Source organism: Brassica rapa, chromosome A06, assembly GCF_000309985.2.
Source record: "Brassica rapa cultivar Chiifu-401-42 chromosome A06, CAAS_Brap_v3.01, whole genome shotgun sequence".
Classification (NCBI taxonomy): Eukaryota; Viridiplantae; Streptophyta; class Magnoliopsida; order Brassicales; family Brassicaceae; genus Brassica; species Brassica rapa.
In genome coordinates, this window is record NC_024800.2 from 28465514 (window position 1) to 28489442 (window position 23929).

The window sequence follows — 23929 nt, forward strand, 5'->3', positions numbered from 1 at the left end:
TAAACTAAAGATATCTATCTGATCCATGACATTAAACTGAGAAGCTTTGACTAGAAAGTAACGAACTTTTAATGTTGTGACAAATACTGAATCAGTCCATGTTAAATTGTTTCACAATATCAAAACCCTTTTCTATATAACAGATCTGATCAAAACCGAATAACCAGTTTGCTGATTGACAATTTTCTCATTCATTTTCGGACCGCCAGAGATTGCAGATCAGCTAGGAAATCTTCAAGACACAAGTCATCAGTGAGAACAACATCTGAACCGCCGGTATGATCTGTTTTCTGAGTAACTGAAGGATTGAGTTTAGCAAGAAGAAACCGAGCTTGGCTACCATGCTGGTCACACCTTACGATCCTCGGCATTGGAATCCGATCACTCACCAACTGCACCACATCCATCTCCGGTGCTTCTAAGAGATTCCGGAACGTCTCGTGGTTCGAGTCTTTGTGATACTCTTGTTTCCGCCACTGTGCTATTTTCAAACCGTGGTGGATCACTACGTAGAAGTAAGAATCGAACAGCAAAATCGCGTCAGGTGTCACTGATCGGATATCGAGAAGGACAGGAACCGGTGGTCCGTCGAATGAATACCGGAGAAGGGTCGGTTGAATCATGATGATTGAGTTAACCACTCCTTCTCGGTTTAACATTAACCGGAAGAAACCAGTTTCGTCCGGGGAGTTGTTGAAGACGTCAAGAAACTGTGATCTTCTCAAGTAGAACATGAACTGTGGGTAAAGAGAGAAGTTTGGAGTCAACCTGAAAGAAGATGGATCTTCTTGGATGTAATCTCCAAACCGTGAAGCGAACCGGATCAAACCATCATCTAACCATCTAATAACGTCTCTAGCATAACACTCCTCAGCTCGGTTTATCGCAAGGCGAGCCATTACCGAAACAGCTGTTTCTTGATCAAAACCAGATGAAATTTCCGGTGATTTCCCAGCCACCCATCTTCTAGCAACCGTTGTAACCCTTTTCTTCACTCCTCCATTGCCATACCGATATCGAGTAATGAACTGAATGAAGAACGCTGAACCAGGTTTGGGTTTTCGGTTCTGTTCGTTGCTTACTTGGAAGAAGAAGGAAACACATGTCTTATTAGTGGCAGTGCTCGTCTTCCATGTATACGTTCCGCCTTCACCGATCTCTGTGTCACTCACGATATCATTCTTCCTTGTAAGCGACACAACCGGACCAAGCGCCCCACAGATTTTGATATCTTTAGTTGTCACAACTTCCAAAGTAACGTCAAAGCACATATTCAAGTTCCCATCTCCGTCGCGGCTGAATATATGCCTGAGGCAATTTTTGAATTGGTCGGACTCAAACGTCTCTCCAAGTAAGAGAAACCCACCAGACATTTCCACCGCGTACCTCAGTTCTGCAGCTCCAACCTGGTCAAGTGAGCAAGCGAACAAATCGAGAGCAGCAGAGGAATCACAAAGCCTCTTTGCTATTCTTTTGTAAAACTTGCATGATCTATCATAGTAAGGCACTTGACCAGTGATAATATCTCTGTGGGTTCTGATGGAATGGTTTAGATCAGAGCTCACGACAATCCCTGGGCCTCTTGTTGCAGGACCTGACGTGAAAACCATAATCCGAGCGCCTGTGGTTACACAACACCCTTCGAGCAGTCCCAGTGCTGTTGAGATCGCAGTCCCGGTTGACCTATGAGGCCGATGCCCTGGTTTAACATCAACCAACGGAGCAATTTCTTCAAAAGCAGAGGTTAAGTTGAACTCACACTCCTCCAACGGAAGCAGGAAACTCTGCTTTGACATCTTTCCAAGCCCCAGATATTGTTGAATCTGATGAAATGAAATAAAAATTTCTCAAATTTCACCATTGCTATAGAAGGAACAATCAATCAAATGAAACACAAGAAAAGAGTGAATCTTGAGCTCAAGAACAACAACTACAATAGTGCTGTTCGTTTGGTTGATGCAGCTACCTGCGGCTGCGTCGGCGTCAATTTTTTTAATAAACTCTTGTTCGTTTCATTGACGCCGGTACTGCGTCTGCGTCCTCGCGTCGATAGCCGAAAAAATCTGCGTCAAAACTGCGTCGGCATCGACGTCTACGAAACGAACAACAACTATTTTCATTGACGCTGACGCCGACTCCAAAAACTGCGGCAACCAAACGAACATGACTAAGGTACCTAGAAGGCGAATCAGATTCAATTGTACCTGCTGAGGAGGAAGCTCACGGTCGCCATGGAAAACAACAACCCTGGAGCAATCAGAGAAGCCCAAATCGTAAACCCTAACCATGGAATCAAAAGTAACCAAACCCACCAACGAACTCTCCGGCAACTGCTCAACCACCAGCAAAACCTCGCTTCGCAGAGCACGCAGCTCCTCCTCCGCCATAGACGCATCAACCACGAACACGAACGCAGGCCCAGGTGCGCTCCACGGAGCGACCCCATCCGTGGGCGGAGAGTACTCGACGGCGCTGTAGGTGGGGAAAAGCTCGGCGGGGAGGTTGGTCTCGGTGATGCCGGCGTATGATCGAGGGAAAGGGTTTTTGTGGAAGCAGAAGGGACAAGCCCAGATTCGAGATCGGTAGTCAACGCGAGCGTAAGGGTTCAACACTGCGGCGCATCGAGAGCAGATCAAGGGATCGTAAGGGATCGTGGGAAGCTCGGAGAAGCGCATCAGTGGAGTGTACATGATGCTTAGTGGAACTACGAGCGATTCGCAATCGGATTTTGTGGTTGGCCATGAGTTCCATGTCCACCGTAAACCCTCGATCGCTTCTAGCTCTAAGAAATCCATCACCTACTACTAGATCTACTACCCTCAGTTTCTAGAAAGCCATCATCAATCACCCTTGGAGTTTACACTTTCACTTTCAGAGACTCTGGTGGGGGTATTGGATTTAGAAGTTTGATGGAATTTGGAGGAATTATAGTTTCCATTAAATTCTATTGTTTTTCAATTATGGATTTCATCAATTCTTTCAAATTTTTGTGTTATTGGATTAAAAATTTGTAATCAAATTTCTAATTACTTTAAATTCTAGTGTTATTCAATATTTGATAGATTTTGTAGTAATGACATTTCAAAAGAATTTAATGGAAAATGTATAGTAAAAATGTGAAGAACCAATTCCCTACTCTTATGATGAGATTTGTAATCATCGTAAGAAAACACAACATATTGTTGGACATGAAGCAGTTGACGATCAGTGTGGACTTCCATTTGTTCCAGGAGTTTTTGTTGATCATTATCCCACCATATTTGTATCTTATCACACTATCGTAAGAAAACGCAACAACTACATCATCTCTATTTCTATGCTTTTCATTTGTTCCAAGAGTATGGAAAAGAATGGCGACGATCAGTTTGGACCTCCATGACATCCGTTATATATTTTCTAGCTCAACCGTCCTCACCTCCGGTCTTCCCAGAAGTATGGTCTTATCACCGACGATATGGCTTGCAGGGTGATTCAACACACCGGGGTAATTCTACGACCACCTTACCGTTCCTGAACGTGATTTGGAATTATGTTCATCACGTTTCATGTTTCTTGTCATGCAGAAAAAGACACAAAAAGAAGAAGAAAAGGAGGGGAAAAGAAGAGCTATTTCATGTTCGTATATTGTAACTCCTTCACAGAGTTGTATCTCGTGCGTCTTTACGGTCGTTATAGTAACACAAATGTTTCCCATCGTATTTTGTGAATTTTAATTATGCAACGTCTACAAATAATATACCTGTATTTGAAATCCCTACTTAAGTTAGAAAAAAAAAATCCCTACAAAATAGTACCTTATCAAAAATACTAATTACAAAATTTTAAATTGTCGTCGATAATATATTTTAAAAATAATATATCATAAAATCTTAATAAAATGGTACCTATGGTTTTTTGAATGAGTTTTTGTTAGACCCTCTTCTGTATATTCTAGTCAACTCTATATCAAAAAATCCCATATCCCTATAAAATAATGTTCTTTATCTTTTCAATATACAAAAAAGATTCAAAAGTTTCATAGATTTTAGAGAAATTGATATTCTATCAAATTTATGTACATTCCATTAAAATCCATAAAGAAAAGTAAACAAAAGAAAATTATAAATGCATTAAAGTCTCATCAAATCGTTTAAACTACTGTAAAAAAATTATTTATGAATTCAATCAAATTCTATTAAATTCCTAGATCCAATACCACCCCCTCTGTCTCTCTGTTGAATTTTAGTAATTTTTAAAATACGAGAACCATTTTAGATCCGCTGTAATCCAGTTTTACTCCTCAAGCCCAATAAGTTATACTATTAGCTTTTCAAATAGCAGCTAATGGGCTTTACCTTTAAACCCAATAAATTTTAAATACTGCAAACAAATTTAATTACAAAAAATTGTGATAAAATAAAAATTCAAAATATACAAAAATGTAGATAGGGAAGTTGCAATTTTCCCCCTATACATTTACCTTGCAAGTTACACTGCACATAGCTTGTTCTCTCCACTGACACACTTAACTGAATCAGTAAAAAATGAATCAGTTATGTATTCTATGCAGAAGAAGGAATGATTTGAAGAGACCATTTGATAAATAAAACAATAATACAAATTGAATGTTGGGTATTGGGTGTTTCAAACTTACGTTTTATGGAATATTTATTTATAGGAACTTCACTATAGATAATACGCCTTACAAAAAATAAATAATATCTTAGAAAATGGAGAAATAAAATGTATATTCCATACAACATAGTTTGAAACACCTAACTTCCAATTTTTTTTTTATCAAATGATCTCTTAAATCATTAATTGTTCTATTAAAACAAATAATAATGTTCAAAGCTAATTGTGTCACATAACTTTTAAAAATGTTGCCAATATCGTCACCCATTTTCATTGTTTCCTACAGCAATTGACCGTGTCTATAATTCTCCTACATACAGTATGTCACTAATATAAACAAGAAAGAGAGAAAATTTTCGTTGACCACGTGCTGAATATGGTTTTCACGTTTGTTAAATCATTAACCCACGTGTTTAAAATCTATCATATATATAAAACACACACGAGACAAACGAGACACACACACCATCAATTCACAACTCAAGATCCTTAACGTATCCATAGCGAGAGAGATGGATTTTTTTTCTCTAGATTCTGTTTTCCAAGAAGAAGGAGAAAATTTCTGGGATATGATCGCCGGTGACGTCTCCGGCGATGGTGACGGTGACAAAACCGTAGGTGTACCAAACAGAAGCGCCTTCAGGTCATACGTGAGGGACCATGAACAGAGGAGGGTATCGTCTTCATCGACGGTGAACGTGAAGAGGAGAATGGTGAATCTTCTGAGAAAAAATTGGGAGGAGAAGAAAATTGTAGCAGTGCCGGGGAAGGAGAGATGCCGGCGACATATGATGAAAGAGAGAACGAGAAGAGAGAAACAAAAACAGAGTTACTTAGCTCTCCAATCTCTATTACCTGCCACTAAGGTACACTACTTTGTTGACTTGTTGTGTATTAACTTTAGACGAAGCTTTATTTTTCTGAACAACTAAGAAATATATGCTCTATCTGTTTCAATTTAGTTGTCATTGTAAACTAAAATATTTGTTCCAAAATAATTGTTTTTTATAATTTTAATACAAAAATTATTGATCTTATATTTCAATCTATTTTTAGTGATTGAAATGTGGTTATGTATATTGTTAATGATATTTTTTAGTAAATATACACAATTAAATGTTTTCTTAATCTATGTGTCCAAACTAAAGTGACAATTAAAATGAAATAGAAGGAGTATTAATTATATATATGATAAAAAATTTAAAAGTTGCATGGATCTAACCAATATTCTTTTGAAAAATAGTTTGTTTCAGAAAGTTATTATAAATGTTTCAAATACATATTTTTTTTTCAAATGTATAATTATTCTAATATTACTTATATTTTTGCTTGATTCAGAGTGATAAAAATTCGATTGTTGAAAAGGCCGTTGATCAGATTAGGAAACTAGAAGGATTAAAGAAAGAACTAGAGAGAAAAATGAATGTGTTGGAGGCAAAATCAGCACGGGATCATGATGAAATGAATGGAAAAAAGGTTAGGTTTAATGTACAAGAACCTTTGTCGGGGATCGATTCAGTTGTAGAAGTTCTTCAGTGTCTTAAATCAATGGGGACAAATCTCAATACGGTCCAAGCCAATTTCTCTCCACACGAGTTCTCAGCGACCATGAACATCGAGACTCAGGTATATATATATATTCCACTCAATTTTTTCCAGAATATTTTTTTCTTGATTAAGATCTGTGCACGAGCTTAAGCATTCCTAGGTGGGATGTCATTCTATCTTACGATATCTATACTTTGCCTTTGATATTTTATTGGACCCACCTAATGGTCTTTAATAGTTTTGGAGTTTTATGTTTAGAGAACATATCTAAACGATAACCTTTAGTAAAGAAAAAAACATATAGAAACAAAAAAATCTCTCTTATTTAAACATAATCATATTCATGGATCCAACCTATTTGTAAGTTTTTAAATAAAATACACTTTTCTTCTGTATAGTTAAATACTTAAAATCATCCAAAATAATTAATATTCTTTTATCTATTTAAAACAGAAACATTTTATTAATATTAAATTCAAGCTTACTTTATAAATCCTTTACTACAAATTTGATAAGAGTAGTCATCATCACTTTCTTTCTTGCCCATTTGATTACATTATTCATATATTATATTATTATAGTTTGCTCTGATAATTTGTTTATAACATATTTGACATTCAAACCAAATAATAGTACATACAATAAACCAAGTTCTTATTAATCCAAAATCTATTTGTGAATCTATCTATTTATACTGTTATTTGAGAAGTGATTTGACATGTTTTTTATATTTTCCATAATTTTAAGTTATTTTGTTTATTTAACATGTTTTTATTAGTTTTATAAGCTTATTTGTCATGAAAATTTGTCATGTTCTGTATAATTTTAGGTTACTTTGATTATTTGTGAAGTTTTTAATAGTTTTAGTGGTTATTTTACGTATTTCTCATATTCCGAAGAATTTTTAGCTAATCATTAGTTTGAGTATTCTATATTGTTATTTAAATTTTTATTTAATAAATAATAAATAATAAATAAGAGTAATAGTTAGGATAGAATTCTAAATATTATACTCGAACCAAATGTGAACTAACTATTACCCAGACCATTTTATTCCTATTGTAATACATGTTGGGTTCATTCAAATACAATCCGTAAAAGAACCGGTCAGATATTTCAAATAGAACAATTGAACCAGCCGTTTAAATTATCTTTGCTATTAAATGTTTAGAATGTGACTTAAGACAATCGTAATATTTTACAAAAAAAAGAAGAAGAATAAGATAATATCGCAATATTAACACATGTGACTTAGGACAATCAAGTTTGTGTTAATATATATGCTAGTATATTAGAATGTGAGTTAGGACATATTTATGATTATTCTTCTTTAGCCAAATTTAAAATCATTTTGTTACTGGATAAGTAAGGTCATTTATCTTATATTATAATTAAACAATAAAAATAGCATAGATAATATTAGATGATATTTATTGTAGTCTATCTTATGATAATATGTAAGTGCTAATACAGAAAATTCATCTATGATATCTATCATATCTTAGTATTTATCTTTTATATGTTTGCTATGATTTTTTAGTGAGTTATTAGTTTCAATAGTATTATTATTTATAACTAGTTTAATATATAAAAATATTTGTCGTAATATTGGGATAATTAATTAATAAGTATTAGTGTTAAACCATTATTTTGTTAGTTTATTTTTTCAGATTTTATGCTTCTCTTGACGAACATTTTTTAAAATTTCCAATCTAAATCATGTGAACATGATATTTTTGTTTTCAGTAACTTTATCATCGTTAACAATACCACATAATGTAGAATATAATGAATCATCTAACTCTTAAGATAAATTTCAATAGAAAAATCAAAATCACTCACTATAATGATTTTTTCAAGAAAATTGACATATATCAAAATTTTCTTTTTAAAAAAGATTTTGAGTCAAAATTTATTGGTTAATACAATTTATTTTTATTTTTTCTTTTTTTAGTTGATGAAATAATAATATAACTGCACAAATTTAGTTATATTTATAAGCCACAATGACGTTCATTATTTAGAATATACTCTCTAAGTTCTCATATTTAATACTTTAGGAAAAAAAATCTTAGATGATTTTTTGTTAGTCTTTAACGTAAAAAAATTATTAAGTTTTTGTGCATCTCATGACCATTTTTATGATGCAGTTCTTTTGGTATAGGTTAAATTGTTTTAATGTAGAAAATACATAGATACATCATTAGTAAAAATATTTGTTTGTATGACGATATTAGTTATAGATTAAATTTAAATTAAAACATTTTTTTGGCAGATAAGAGGAGAAGAGGTGGAAAAAAGAGTACAGAAAAGACTCCAGGAAACTGAATGGAAACTCCTTTTGTTTTGACTTTCTTTTGTTCATTCTCGTTCTTCTTAATTTGGTAGATGATCAATAAAAATTGGCACTGCTTTGTTGACAAAACACGTAAGCATATATGAATCAGTCTGAATCAGTGGGCCATACTTTCTTTTTCCACAAAATGAAATAAGTAAATGGCCATCTATTATGTAATTGAAATGTTAATAATTGTATACAAAATATAGGTAGTACTACAAATACCATCTTAATTATGTTATTCTCCAACTTAATAGTATATTAACGTTACGGTCAATAATGCTTCCTTGGGGTACAGTTTAGTTAATACCCTTTTATTATGTTATTCTCCAACTTAATAATATATCAACCGTGGTCAGTCTCATTCATGGTATGATTGTTTCATCCTAATCAACGAAAAATGTCTATAGAGGGGAAAGGTTAAAATATATGAAAACCAATTTTCTGGAAGAAATCATCCTAGATCTTGAAAAACCTATATTGGAAAATCAAATGTTTGATTACAAAACAAAAAAAGAAGACTAAAAACTTGTAAAAAAACGTAAGAGCTCAGTAAAAATAATAAGATGTGTAAACTCTAGTTCTAGTGTCGATTTTCTGGTAATGGATATTTTCATTCGAGATAAGTTTTTCCTCTTCTATAGCAAACATTTTTTTCTTTTTTTAAATCAACATATTATTTTGACCGTTCTTTAGTTAAACATGCCGAGTTTAAATTACCTGATGACTGATGAGCCTTTTCAGAGGGATATAATCATCTCCAACAAATTTTTTTTCTTCTCCTTTTATCTTTAACAATTCAATAAGAGAATTGATGTTGAGAGCATTTTTTTGGTATTTTTCTCATTTTCTGCATACTTCTCGCAGTCCAACACCATTGTCGGCCAATAGATCCTTGATTCTTAATTTTAGAGCAAGAGCTCGTCTGACAGAATGGTTTCCTCCTGCTCCTTTATGTTTCTTCCATGACAGTCTTACTTATACGCCATTAATACACGATAGTAAGACTTTCTTGGCAGTCCACTTGTATTCCATCCATTGTTATGTAATGGATGCTTTATGCTTTAGGTTGTCGTGTTTCCCATTTTATCGCCAGGTAGCTTGCTCTCAGCGACACCAAGAGCTCGTGGTGACGTTTTTTTGGTGTGTGATCGGTGATACGTGAAGAAGTCATGATCATCATCTTAATTTTTCTGTAGGCTTCAGCGGTTGAGATCCAGTTATTTGTACTCTTTACACATGTAGTAGAGACGAAAATCATTTTAAATACCATTGGTATATCGATTAAATGTATTTAGTGAAAGTATAAGACTTTTCTTCTCTTCTTTGACGTGTAGATCAACAAAGTCATGGTAAACAATTCTAGTGTGTTCTTTGATTGGTTGCTTGCATTAACAACATGTATCTAAGACTGAATTGAAGCTAAATAGATTCGAGATATAAGTCAAATCTTAACATAAGTTGATATGTTTCAAACCAATTAAAAATATGATAAAAGGTAAATGGTTAAAATCCAATCTATACTATTATTTGAGAAGTGATTTTGATGACTTGTTAGCTTTTTCATGATTTTAGACTGATTCATTATTTTTAATAAACAATTTAATGTTTTTGATGATGATTTATCATTGTATATATTTGGAATAATAAATAAATAAGTATTAACAATTTTTAGAGATAATATCATAGTAAGTTCATGTTATATTTAGATTGGTAAACTTAAACTGATTTTATCTTAATACATATATATATTTGTCATTATACTATATCAGCAATACATGTTTTGTAATTTATTATTTTATTTTTTATCATTTTATTTAAAGTCTAAATTGTTGCTAATGTATGATGTTTATTAGGTATTGTTATTTTGTTTATGTTTTATGTGTTTTGAATGGTTTTATAATGCTTTCAATGCTACTAATATTTTTTTCAATCCACAAATGAAAGAAGTGATGATTTCAAATCCAAACTGAAAAAAGATAGTTGGGTTATTACTAAAAATATTTTGATTCAAACTGTACACCCTTTAAATAAAAAGATGAAACAAAAAAACAAAATTTAATAAATCAATTGCCAATATGGATATTGAAATTATAAAATTTTATTATATTAATCTATAATTTCTATCCAATTTAATAATACAACTGTATTATTTGAGAAGTGATTTTGATGATTTGTCAGCTTATTCATGCTTTTAGGCTGATTCATTATTTTTAAGAAACAATTTTAATGATTTAGATGATAATTAATCATTATATATATATTTGGAATACTTAATAGAGATAATATCATAGTTAAGTTAAGTTTATATTTAGTTTTTTTGTAAAATTAAACTGATTTTATCTTCATACATATATATTTGTGGTTAAACTATATAAGCAATACATCTTTTGTAATTTATTATTTTATTTTTTTCATATTATTGGAAGTCTAAATTGTTGATAATGCATGATGTTAATTAAGTATTGTCATTTTGTTTTTTTTTGTTTTATGTGTTGTGGAAGTTTTTATTATGTTTTCAATGCTACTAATATTCTTTCAATCCACAACTGAAAGAAGTGATTAATTTCAAATCCAAGTTGACAAATGATAGTTGGGTTATTAATAGAAAAGATATTGATTCAAAATGTACACCTTTTAAATATAAAAGATGAAACAAAAAATGAATAAATCAATTGCCAATATTGATATTAAAATTATATAATTTTTTATTAGGTACATATATTAGTCTGCACAAGTGATGCGGACTCACACCTAGTTTATACTAATATAGTTAAGGAATTATTTTAATATATATATATATATATAGTCTGTATTAAAATATAAATTAAAATAAATTAGAATTGAAGAGAATTTTGTTTTTGTTACAAAACCTATAATGGTATTTTTCTCGAACAAATTTCATCAATTCTTTTCAATCTTTTTTTTTAAATGATTTGAATTTTTTTTTACAACCCAATGTTGAACTGGTCCTAAATGCAGTGCAGTCTTCCTGTCTCGGTTAGAAGGCGAGATTTTTCATCAATAGGGAATTAACGTACGGTTCGGTTCCCAGGCTCCGTTACCATCAACGAGAACTACTTAAAAAAATAATTTTTATATATTAATCGTCCGGGAAATAGGTTATTCGTATAGATGTAAAAACCTATATTAAATAATTAAATACACAGGTTTCCCCAAAACAAAGTACTGTTGTATTATCTGTTTAACAAATATCTAAAAGCCTAACATCTTTCTCTGCTGAATTTTCCGACTAAGTTCCTCTGCCATCAGGACATCGTCAACTCCACTTTTTCCGGCACGTTTTGCAGCGCTCCGCCACCATGCCAGCAACTCCTCCTGCTCAGGTAGTAAGCAAATACCAAATATTCAGAAATACAGACACAACAAATTAAACTATTCACACCATAGTCTGACTACAAAAAAATATAACATTCTTATGACTAACAACAGTGTGAATGATTTTACCTCAACAAAGTCATGGTTTGAGATAAACTGAGATTCAACAAAGCAAGTCATCCCTCCAACTTTGACCGAGACTGAGCTGTTCACTGGATGTTCCTTTGAGCTTTGTCCCTCATTAGCACCTGGATATGTATGTAGTTAGAACCAACAATGAGTCGGTCGAGTATGAGTAATGACTTTGCAAGCATACCTTCTATACGGGCTACGTGATACCCGGTTCCTCCCAGCCCTTCTGCCCATTTCCCGAGCCTTAACCGCAAGAAGAACCCTTCAAGACCCGATACAGACTTCTTGCTGTTTATCCATCTGAAATCAAAAACGATACTCTCAAGTATTATTATCACAATGCGACAGGAGAAACAGTCTTTATGAACTGAAGCTTACTTGAGAACGTCTGTGCGGGTCAGCCGAAGCACTTGAACCGCTTCAAAGACCGCCTTTGGTACGTCTGTGAAACCTCTGAAAGGAAGTTTCCGCCCGGAGGTAGAAGCTAAAGAATGCTTCACCGATCTATCTTCAGGTCCTGAACTGTACGGTGGAGCATTTGGGCATGCTGCAGCCCAGTGACTTAGCTGAAAGCATCTAATGCATAGAGTTGAAGCTTCTTCTCTTCCGTTACTAGCACTTATGTTCCGGACTAGATCTCTTAGCTCGGTGTCGGTTACTTCCAAACATTCCTGTAAGCGATGACCCTTTTTACCGCAGTAGAAACAGATAAGAATCCTATCTCTTTCCTCTGTGTTCTCAGCTAAAGAACATGTAGGCAGCATGTGTTTCATTGCTTCTAATCTTCTTGCAAACAAAGAAGCCATTGCTTCCGAAGACTCTACTCTCAGTGAAGATACTATGGGAAGAACAGATGAATCATTGGTCTCTTTAGTGATTCTCTCACGAAGGTCTTGTTTCTGAGGGAGAGAAGTTTTAGAAGAAAACCGGCTTATCCACAAACTATCAAGACCAGAGTTCTTGTTGGTTAAACATTGAACAACTTTTTCATCTTCTTCACCACATGTCTTTTGCTCTTCACTCGGCTTGGACTTACTAAGAGGCAACAAAGAGATGATGTTTGTCTCTTTATCCTCGTGTTTCTTCTCTGAAGAGAACGTTTCACATGTCTGGTTAATTCCAACTTTTCCAGATGAAATGTCGGGAGCAACCCCATTGCCAGATGAAGAAGACACGTGATCTGCTTTAGTAATGAGACATTGTTCAGGAAGTTCCTGTAAAGAAGCTACATCAGCATTGTCCACCTCGACAGCTTCTTGATCACTTTTCTTCTGACAATATATAGACTGAAAAAAAGACTGGAAACCAGTGTTTCTGCATCCGCTCACTCCAGGCTGAGCATCTGATGTGGTTGTGGTGGTGGTAAGAGCTACGAAAGGAGAGTTGTCTTCTTCATTACCTTTCCAGATTCCTTTAGTCATGTTTGATATCCAATTCATGAAGGAACTATCTTGCTTGAGCTTGGAAGTTGATTCCAAACATTCTTGGCTTAGCGTTTTGAGCCGTTTGCTTCCGAGTATCATCAGCCCTTGCTCCTCGAATCCTAACCCTGCTCTTTTCTTTCTTCCCCTTGAGACCAAACCAGCACTGTTGCAACTTTCTACACTCTCAAAACTCTCATCGTCATTAAAGTTCCCATCGGATAAAGCTTTTTCTTTCCCTTTTGCTTTGGCAAGACGCTCACATGATGCCACCACCACAGCCTTACTAGCAGGACTTGGGAGGTCGTTCTCATCCGTTGCTTCTACACGGTTAGTTCGTTCCTCCTCAGTTCCATCTCTTTCCAACTCTTCATTTGCCAACAAAGCTTCCGTTTCTCCTCTTGGACTATCTACTCAACGTTAAGAGACATATCCATAAACAAAAAAATTAAAAAATAAATGGAAACTAATTTAAGAAGACAATGAACTTTATTTAGTCATTTTCACCTAAAGATCTTCTGGAAGTTCCTACTCTTGTCTGTGCTTCTTCAACATCATCATTGGTCTCCATCTCTTCTCTTCCAGGTTTGGTATCCTCAACAGAACCACCAATCCCTGCAAAAAAAAAAAAAAACACAAGACCTCTCTCATTACATGAAGCTATTAAACGACAGTTCCACAAACACGCGAAAATGATCATTGAGCAACCTGACAATGGTCTGTTCTTTTCGCTACACGCTTGGTTTACTTCGTCAGCTTCTTCTTCTTGGTGTTGGATACTATTACTTTTGGACTGAGACTCCATCTTGTTGTTGTTGTTGTTGGTTTGTGCTATATCATCAAAGACACTAGGAGAGAGTAGTTTCGGATTTTTACCCGTGAAACTAAAATCAGCACATCTTAGGCTAAGACCGTTACGAGGAGACCACACTAACTCTGATAAAGCATCCACCGAAGCAAACTTCATCCTCGCTTCAGCATTTTCACTTCACACATACGAAACCCGTGATGATCACTTTATGCCGCTCGTTGATATCCTCTCTTTCACAGATCTACGCAGAAGAAAGAGTAGAGGGAAGAAGATAAGGAAAGAGAGATATATGTGGAGACTGAAGAGGGATAGAAGAAAATAAAAGATTGTCAATATCATCTTAAACTTGTATTAAAATTAAAAATTACCGCATGGCAATGGATATGGACCTCATATTAGATTTTAAATATTAAATATATTATGCATCGTTGATATAAGAACACAATATTAACTACTGTTTTCAAAGAAGCTGAATCTAGCTCGAGTTAGTCGCAAAAATACACATGGGGAATCAAGCAAACCATATACCTAGAAATCCAGAGAAAGAGACTTCTTCAAAACCCAGGAACAATTATTTTTTTTTTTTTTTTGTAACTGAAGACAGGAACAATGATCAAAAGGAATAAAACGTCAGAGAATTATATACTGATCACTAGGAAACACCATTAAAAAAAGAAGCTGAATCGAGCTCGAGTTACCTCCAAAGAAGAATCGATGATATGTTGTTCTACTTCCAGCGAATTCTCCACTAATAAAGAAAGAGAGAGAAGAGGAAGAAGGCGAAGACGACAGCGCCAAGCGGCTATGGGCCTAACGATGTGATTTGAAACTTGCTTTTTTCATGTCGTTACAAGGCCCCCAGGCCGCCACGTGTGCACTTTCTTCTCCATACATTTCACTCTTCCAAACTTAAAAAAAAGTAGTTCAATTTTTTTTTTTTTTTTGGCCTATGAAACAAAGTGTTGCCGATACGTTCTCGAACTCACTCACTCACTTCTCTCTCTCTCGCTCTCGTGTGATGTTTGTTAAGAAAAGTAAAGAACTAAAGATACACACAAGAGATTATAGAGTTCCCCACTTCACCACCGGGTACTTCTCTCTTCAGGATTCGACGTCCCGGAATGCACTAGAGATTGATCGTTACAGAGAATCAGTTACAGCTCGTAACAGAAAAAGAACAGAGAAAAGAAGAAGACTACTTTTAGCTCAATCACCAGCTCCTTCTTTAAGTCCTTATGAATGGGCTCTGAACTTCCTGACGCGGCCCATCAAGCATCTCCGCATCATTAAAGGCCCATTAGATCAATCTGACCGTTGATACTACTGAAACTCGAACCATTCTTCACAAACTCCACCTTGGTTCTTGTTTCCCTCAGAACCAGAACTTGATTCTGATCTTGTGCACTCCTGATCCTGGCAACACTGTCACTTACTCAATCACTGAGATTCCTCGAGCATAAGCTCCACCTTGGTTAAGTACTTGCTAACTCTCTTCGCACCATTAGCCTTAACTACTCCTGCATCATCTCTCTTTACTGAAACCTCCGAGATGATCCTGGTGCAAGAGACTTCACTTCAAGCTCTAGAAATGTTCAGTGTCTTGACATGACCACTGAACTTCTCTCCTGGTAACACTTTCGTAAGAGCATCCGCTGGATTTTCTGAAGTGTGAACCTTCAAGACTTTCACAAAACCATGCGCCACCAGTTCTCGTATAAAATTATACTTGACTCTGACATGCTTTGTGCGTTCATGAAACATACTGTTCTTTGCCAAATAGATCGCACTTTGCGAGTCGCAGTAGATCTCTGCTGCCTGTTGCTTGAACCCCAGTTCTTCGCAGATTCCCTTTAACCATACCGCTTCTCTGCTTGATTCTGATAACGAAATGTATTCAGCCTCTGTAGTAGACAACGCTACAACCTTCTGTAGACATGAGCGCCAACTCACCGTGTTTCCTCCTACTGTAAACACAAAACCTGTAATTGACCTACTCCGATCTCTATCTGACGCGTAGTCTGAGTCACAATACCCTCTGACCTGAAAATCTGATCCTTTTGTGAACAGCAAACTCAAACTCGCAGCTCCCTTAATGTAACGCAGCATCCATTTCACCGCTGCCCAATGTTCTGTTCCAGGCTTCCCCATGTATCTACTCACAAGCCCCAAACCATAAGCAAGATCCGGTCTCGAGCCTACCATAGCATACATCAAGCTACCTACTGCGCTTGCATACGGAACATTTTCCATTTTCTTCATCTGATCTGCTTCTTCTGGCTTTGAAACTGCCTTTAACTTGAACTGTGAACCAATCGGAGTCTGTACTGAACTTGCATCTTGCATTCCAAAGGTCTTTAGGACCTGTTCCAGATACTTCTCTTGAGATAATCTTAGTACACCACTCCTTCTGTCTCTCAGGATGTCCATGCCAAGAATGCGTCGAGCTGGACCTAAGTCCTTCATCTCAAATTCCGTTCTCAGGAGCTTCTTCAATAGATCAACCTCCATCTTGCTTTGTGACGCTATTAAGATATCGTCAACATATAGCAGTAGGTAAACCTTCGTCTCTACTGTCTTCCCCTTCAAGTATACACAAGGATCGTATTGGCTCCTGATATACTTCTTCTTTGTCATAAAATCATCAAAGCGATGATTCCACTCTCGTGGAGATTGCTTTAACCCGTAAAGCGCTTTCTTCAAGAGACATACTTTTTCCTCTTGTCCCTTCTTCACAAAGCCCTCAGGTTGTGACATATAGATTTTCTCTTGTAGTATCCCATGAAGGAACGCCGTTTTTACGTCCATCTGCTCCAATTCCATGTCAAAGTTTACAACTGCTGATAGAAGTAGCCTGATTGACACATGCTTAACGACTGGAGCAAACACCTCGTTGTAGTCTATTCCTTCAACTTGAGCGAATCCCTTTGCTACTAACCTGCCTTTATGTCTTGGTTCTTCTACTCCTGGGATACCGGGCTTGTATTTGTAAACCCACTTGCAGCCAATTACTTTCTGGTCCCTTGGCTTATCAGTTAACTCCCAAGTCTGGTTTACATCATGAGATACCATTTCTTCACTCATCGCTCCGTTCCACAAGCCCCAATCCTTACTTCTTCTTGCTTCTTCGTAGGATTTTGGTTCTTCTACCTCTATGGCCTCTGCACTTGCCAAAGCATATGCTACAAGATCAGTATCGCCAAACTTTGATGGAGCTTTAATCTTTCTCCTGATTCTGTCTCTTGCCAGTATGTAGTCGCTCAAATCTTCTCCTGCTTCATCAGTAGCCAACTCATCCTCCTCCTCTGAGTCACTACTGTCTGAGAGATTTATTGGATCTTTTTGCATACTAACTCCACCTCGAACAGAAGACTCTTCTTCTGTTTCGTTTTCTGGTTCAAACTCCTCCAGAACTTCTTTGAATGAAACTTTCTTCTTATGGCTTGTTGGTTTCTCTGTTTCAATTGTGACTTTTGTGACCTCTTCCCTTTGTTTGTACAGCTTCTCCTCATTAAACACCACGTCCTTGCTTATCACCACCTTTTCCTCATCTAGGAGCCAGACTCTGTAACCCTTAGTACCAAGAGCATAGCCAAGGAGTACTCCCTTTGTTGCTCGAGGACTTATCTTGTCAGCCACTGTGTGAACATAGGAGACACAGCCAAACCTTCTCAAATGCTCATATCTCGGTTCTGATCCTGACCACAACTCTTCTGGGATATCGAAGTTGATGGCTGAACCTGGTGATCTGTTGATGACATATACCGCTGTTGAAGCCGCTTCAGCCCAAAATTCTGCTCCCAACCCAGTTTCGTGTAGCATACTTCTTACCTTGTCCATTATAGTTCTGTTCATGCGTTCTGACACTCCGTTTTGCTGAGGAGTGTACGGGCATGTCTTGTGTCGCTTCACCCCTGTGTCTTTACAAATCTTATCGAAAGCATTGTTGCAGAACTCCAGACCGTTGTCGGTCCTTAGGCACTTCAATCTCCGTTGTGTCTGGTTCTCAACGAGTATCTTCCATTCCTCAAATTTCTGAAATGCCTCGTCTTTTGTTCTGAGGAAGTATATCCATACTTTTCTGGAGTAATCGTCGATGAATGTCAGGAAGTATTTGCACCCTGAAAGACTTGGAGTGACATTTGGTGAACCCCATAAATCAGAATGCACATAGTCAAGGATTCCTTTGGTTGAATGTTTAGCTTTTGGAAAGCTCAACTTGTGAGATTTCCCCATCGCACATGCTTCACAAAACCCCAGAGACTTCACCTCCTCCTTCTTCAAGTATCCCTTTCTTGCAAGAGCCTCCATTGATGACTGACTCATATGTGCTAAGCGTGAGTGCCATCTGTATGTAGTGTCGACTACGTTGCAAGACTCCTTATTTCTGTTTTCTCTGACTGTTCCTTGAAGATAGTAAAGTCCTTGGTCATACTGTCCTGTCAAAACTTTCTGATCTCCTCTGAAGAATTCCACCTTGAAGCCTGCGCCAGTGTACTTGCATCCAGATTGTTCTAACTGTCCAAAGGAGATAAGGTTTCTTCCCATGTCTGGAATATATCTAACCTGACTGAGAGTTACTACCGTTCCATCTGGGTTGTCAATCGTGACTGTGCCCTGTCCTTTCACCATGCAATGTGTGTTGTTACCCATGAGGACCTTATTCCCTTCGAACTCTTCAAACTGTGACAAAACCTCCCGTCTAGGTGTGATGTGGAATGTACACCCAGAGTCTAGCACCCATTCATCACCCTTTGCTAGTAAGCTTGCTGTCAAGGCTATGGAGGTAGGCAATTTTGAAGCAACATTTGCTGAGGTGGAAGGTTTGCTGTTATCTTGTCTACCTCTCTTTGGACAATCGCGTTTCTAGTGATTTTCATCTCCACAGATCCAGCAAGCCTTTGGTCCAAACTTTGGTCTTGACTTTGATCTACCTCTGTCGTAATCTCTGCTTCTCCCTCGGCTGTTTGAACTTCGAGGTCCTTTTCTTTCAGATCTCCCTCTACCTTCCACATACAAACCTTCTGTTCCCTGCCTAGACTTGTTCTGAGCTCCTTTCTGCCTCAATTCTGCCTCCTTCGCGTAAGCAGACGAGACAACCTCATTTACTGTGAGTGTCTCCTTCCCAGTCCCATACTTTAATGTGTGAACCAGAGGTTCATATGGAATTGGAAGGCTTGTAAGGAGTTGGATAGCTTGATCTTCATCGCTTACCATGATCTTCAAGCTTGCCAGGTCTGCTATCAGCTTCAAGAAGGTGTCAAGGTTCTCCTCTATCGATTTTCTTTCTTCCATCTTGAAGCTGGCAAAGCTCTGCTTCAAGTATATACGATTTGGAAGTGACTTCGTCTGGTAGTCCTGTTCCAGGGCTCTCCACATTCCTAAAGCCGTGGGTTCGTGCATAATCTTCCTTAGAATAGTATCACTTAGACACGTCCCCAACAGATTCTTGACCCTGATGTCTTTCTCAGCTGCTTTAGGGTCCACCTTAGCTTCCTTAACATCTAAGTCATCTGACTTATCTTCTGAGGTTGGCTCTGAATCTTCCTTCAGTACTGAACTTAGTCCTTGAATCTCTAGCTGTCCCAGCAGTTTATACTTCCACAATCCAAAGTCACCCTTGCCGTCAAACTTATCCATCTGAAACTTTCCCGGCGTCGGATCCATGTTGACTCCACCTTAATCTGTATTGTCACCTGAAGATCTTGTAGCTCGATCTCCGTCGAAGCTTCCTTTCTTATCGTTTTGACCTTCTTGCTCGCTTCCAGTTAGATCTAGGTGATCTTGACTGCCTCTCGTCAGATCTGGACGATCTAACCGATCCTATCTTCTACTCCTCTGACTCTGAGTCGATCTTGTATCCTTCCCAGCGTAACCAGCGCTCTGATACCACTTGTTGCCGATACGTTCTCGAACTCACTCACTCACTTCTCTCTCTCTCTCGCTCTCGTGTGATGTTTGTTAAGAAAAGTAAAGAACTAAAGATACACACAAGAGATTATAGAGTTCCCCACTTCACCACCGGGTACTTCTCTCTTCAGGATTCGACGTCCCGGAATGCACTAGAAATTGATCGTTACAGAGAATCAGTTACAGCTCGTAACAGAAAAAGAACAGAGAAAAGAAGAAGACTACTTTTAGCTCAATCACCAGCTCCGTCTTTAAGTCCTTATGAATGGGCTCTGAACTTCCTGACGCGGCCCATCAAGCATCTCCGCATCATTAAAGGCCCATTAGATCAATCTGACCGTTGATACTACTGAAACTCGAACCATTCTTCACACAAAGTGTAGTAAAAGAATATTATTTATGTCGTTTTATAGGCCTAAATCAGAAAATATGAGAAATATGGACATATATAATTGTTCGATAAACAAAAAAGGCATGGTGATGTACTCTCCCGCTGTCGAGTTCTTGTCTGCTTTTGTAATTGTACGGCGAGTTTTACTCTTCTGTATGAAGAAGAAAACGTAAAATGATATATATGTAAATTCCCTTAAAAGCTCCAGTTTTGATAGTATAACATTGACGTATACATGCATATATTAATCTTACGTATACGGCCCAAGAGGTATAGAGGCCACATGTTTAGTATTATTATTTTTTTTTGTCATTGTATCGCTCATATATTTGTATAACTCATGTAGTGTCGTACGTAGCTTGTCCATGCTTTAGGGCCCATTTGAATACCCGGAGAGAGGATCTATCCGTGGGCTACACCTCCCCTTAGGGATTAGTCTGGGCCTCTCCGTGGGCCTGGAATACCCTCAGGTTAATCAAAAAAAAAACAAATATATATGAACATATCGGTCTACTTATTTTTGTAGAATTCAATTCTGTCTTTCATGTTTTTGTCTCATTTTCCACTATATATCTATCTAAAACTTTGTATATCAGATTCCTATTTTGGGCTAGTTTGGCTAATCTATTTTTTGGTGTAATTGGCCTATCTATTTTTGATTAAACTTTGTGATTGAATTTTTTTTGTAAACAATAAATTATTCTATTACTCAAACTTGAAGTGCAGGTAACAAAACTGAAAAAGAACAACCAATGTAACAAAGTTTCGTATGAAAAAATCTCGAAATCTTAGATAAAGAGTCTAAAATTCCATTTTGTGCTATTGGAATATGAAATATCTTGACGTCTGGAAAACATATATGCAATGTATGTATCGTCTCCAATTCTGTTGCAAAACTTGACCAAGCTTGAGGTTTATTTATCATTGCGATCAGATCCTTGCAATATGTCCCAAAGCTCTGACATGACGAATATTGTAGCATGCTCTTTATTGACCATCGCAGTACTTCCACTTCCAAGAGTAAAGCAGTCTCGCGCCTTCTTAAGTTTCGCGTTTCCATAAGTTGAATTTTTTCCATACTATCCTTCCAAACCCCAACCACAATCACTAAATTGTGATGTAGAAGTCCATGAACTATCCACCATACATAGATTATCCAAGCTTATAAGTTAAATCCTCCTTTACAATATCCTAGAATTTCTGATATAAGAGGGTAGTCATCCCTTCTGGCTCAATGGCTTTTTCAGGATGGATACCAAAGAGTGCCAATTTCACCTCACATTCAATGACCAGACATGTAAGATCTTCATTGAATGATTCAGTGATTGTTGTTGAAACCTCATAGAACGTTTCTTTTATACCTTCTGGATTATATGACTCAAAAATTTGCCTAAAATAATTAGTAGCAAAGACTACCAATCCTTCCTCATCCTCGACAACATTTCCAATTGTATCTAAAATTTGTGTGATTCTATTCCTTGCTCTCCTCTGCTTTATCAACGCATGATTTTTTTCTTTGTAGTTTGGTCACATTCTCTTAGCTAGAAAACTCAACTTTTTGTTTCCTAAACATCTCATCTGCATTAAGAGTATGAAATAGTTCTTTTAAAGATTTTGATATTTTCTTGGTCGTAGCATTATCATTCGAGTACAAGCCTTTCTTCACCTTCTCTTTAAGATTTTCTACGAATTTTTTTGAGTTCAAATTATGCTGTCTTCTCCACTCGCTTATGATTGAACTTATGAAATAAGTTTTGCCAGCTTATGATTTGTTCGGTTCTCTAATGTTTTCCCAAATGTGGACTTGTTAACATGCATATCTTCAAAATAATATTTTATTTCTCAGTTTAGCCAATCCTGTTTTTTTATTGGAAATTTATATGATTTTGGTGGAAACATCTACAAAACGAATTGATTTACATGACTTTTCATCTTGAAATAAAATGACTCACGACCTTAGTATTCTATTCTTTTATAAAGTACGAACATAGCTCAACAGTCAAATGAATTAACTTATGACTTCTCTAGTTAGTATTTTTTCAAAATTTTGAGTTTGAAGATTCAAAAGATTAATAATGGATGCTCGTTACTTTTTTTTTAATATACTGATATATGTGTTTTCAAACAACATTAATTTTTTTTTATATTGCTATCCATGTTTCCAAACTATTCACAAAAGTAATTTATTTTATTAAAACTAAAGTACAAAACATTACTTGCCTAATTTTAAGTGATTTTTTTACATATTATATTTTCTTTTTAAACTAATTTTAACACATCATTTATCATCTTTTCCAAATAATTTGACAACATTTTTACATAAATTTAAAATACCATTTTTCTATTTTAAGTGTTTTATTACATTTTTTATATTCTATTTTTAACATTTAAAATGTCTTTAAACAATTTATAAGACAGTAAAACATAACACTTATACGGTCGGGCGGATCAAGCTCTAGTTCAGTTTAATAATATAGATATGGAAGCATGCTGGATTGAAAACAGCTTGCAACAGGGTCCCAAGTATTTAATGATTGGTTATGGCCTATGGGTGTTATATCTACCTTGTGTTTATGTCAAGTTCTCAACTACGTCCAGAGACATATATAGTCACATCTGTTGATATTACATGAATTAATTGGACTACTGAATGATAATCGCTAGATCATTACCATAGGGATTTAATAACGCAGGCACTTTCACATTAGCTCCATTACTTTTGGCAGTGGGAAAGAATTTTAGAGATGTTGATGTTGAATCTGAATTTGGTATTTATACGAATTCGATAGTAAGTTATCTGAAAGACGCTTATTGATTGATCAAGAGTAGATTTACAAGTTGTTGGAGCCGGTTTTACACATGTTCAATGTTGTTGTTTAAGTTTGTATGTGATTTTCCTTTTTGTAAAGTATTATTTATATATTTTAATATTACTATATATTATTTATTATGTTTTCATAGTCCCTCGAGAAAATAAACATTTCAGTAATTATGTTTCGTTGGATGATTTACAAATTTAGTCGAAATCATTACTATTACAAATTTATGAACATATATAGTATGACATCATGTCAAACTGTAAATTCTTTGTAAAAAGTGAAAATTTGATTAATAGACTCTTACCGAATAACTTTCCTCAATAGTACACTCTTATGATGATAATTTTTTATCACCAAATAAAAACGAGTGGAAATATATTGGAAACTAAATAGTCAAAATTTGACCAAAAGAAGAAGAAAAGCTATATGAGGAAATTTCTATAATGATTCCAACAAGATTTTTCAACGAAATTGATAAAAAGATAGAAAAAAGGAAAAAGAGATACCCCTCTCCATCAGTTAAAGCTTTCATTAACTTCGATATCATTTCTTCCTACAATCAGCGACCAAAACATTAGTTCATAATATAAATTAAACTATAATACAAAC

At 35.9% G+C, this 23929-nt stretch overlaps 3 protein-coding genes across 5 annotated transcripts; 1 reads left to right on the plus strand and 2 right to left on the minus strand.

Annotated features, from left to right (window-relative positions):
• Positions 1 to 26: 26 nt before the first annotated feature.
• Positions 27 to 20139, minus strand: LOC103827962 (protein transport protein SEC23). Its single transcript, XM_009103523.3, has 4 exons — positions 20129 to 20139; positions 17515 to 17520; positions 2205 to 2878; positions 27 to 1823 (listed from the first exon to the last, which is right to left on the minus strand). Exons 3-4 carry the CDS (start codon positions 2793 to 2795, stop codon positions 192 to 194), a joined length of 2223 nt encoding a protein of 740 aa, XP_009101771.1. The 5' UTR covers positions 2796 to 2878; positions 17515 to 17520; positions 20129 to 20139; the 3' UTR covers positions 27 to 191.
• LOC103827963 (transcription factor bHLH92) lies at positions 2872 to 8618 on the plus strand. Of its 2 annotated transcripts, XM_033274143.1 has the most exons (4): positions 2872 to 3484; positions 3564 to 5480; positions 5953 to 6240; positions 8438 to 8618. In XM_033274143.1, exons 2-4 carry the CDS (start codon positions 5127 to 5129, stop codon positions 8510 to 8512), a joined length of 717 nt encoding a protein of 238 aa, XP_033130034.1. In that variant the 5' UTR covers positions 2872 to 3484; positions 3564 to 5126; the 3' UTR covers positions 8513 to 8618. The 2 variants fall into 2 exon arrangements, with proteins under 2 accessions (XP_033130034.1, XP_009101773.1); XM_009103525.3 differs by having other exon boundaries at positions 2872 to 5480.
• On the minus strand, positions 11579 to 15036 carry LOC103827964. Of its 2 annotated transcripts, XM_033274142.1 has the most exons (8): positions 14902 to 15007; positions 14732 to 14797; positions 14101 to 14444; positions 13900 to 14007; positions 12350 to 13802; positions 12156 to 12271; positions 11969 to 12087; positions 11579 to 11839 (listed from the first exon to the last, which is right to left on the minus strand). In XM_033274142.1, the coding sequence occupies exons 3-8, from the start codon at positions 14357 to 14359 to the stop codon at positions 11717 to 11719; spliced, it is 2178 nt and encodes a 725-aa protein (XP_033130033.1). In that variant the 5' UTR covers positions 14360 to 14444; positions 14732 to 14797; positions 14902 to 15007; the 3' UTR covers positions 11579 to 11716. The 2 variants fall into 2 exon arrangements, with proteins under 2 accessions (XP_033130033.1, XP_009101774.1); XM_009103526.3 differs by lacking the exon at positions 14732 to 14797 and having other exon boundaries at positions 14902 to 15036.
• Positions 20140 to 23929: the final 3790 nt, after the last annotated feature.

Coding starts and splice junctions, on each gene's coding strand:
- LOC103827964 (XM_009103526.3), bottom strand. CDS start 14,359: ATGAAGTTTGCTTCGGTGGATGCTTTATCAGAGTTAGTGTGGTCTCCT. Junction 12,088..12,155: donor TCACGTAGCCCGTATAGAAG/GTATGCTTGCAA, acceptor ATACATATCCAG/GTGCTAATGAGGGACAAAGC. Junction 11,840..11,968: donor CAAACCATGACTTTGTTGAG/GTAAAATCATTC, acceptor CTACCTGAGCAG/GAGGAGTTGCTGGCATGGTG.
- LOC103827963 (XM_009103525.3), top strand. CDS start 5,127: ATGGATTTTTTTTCTCTAGATTCTGTTTTCCAAGAAGAAGGAGAAAAT. Junction 5,481..5,952: donor CTCTATTACCTGCCACTAAG/GTACACTACTTT, acceptor TGCTTGATTCAG/AGTGATAAAAATTCGATTGT. Junction 6,241..8,437: donor CCATGAACATCGAGACTCAG/GTATATATATAT, acceptor TTTTTTTGGCAG/ATAAGAGGAGAAGAGGTGGA.
- LOC103827962 (XM_009103523.3), bottom strand. CDS start 2,795: ATGGATTTCTTAGAGCTAGAAGCGATCGAGGGTTTACGGTGGACATGG. Junction 1,824..2,204: donor GTGAGCTTCCTCCTCAGCAG/GTACAATTGAAT, acceptor TCATTTCATCAG/ATTCAACAATATCTGGGGCT.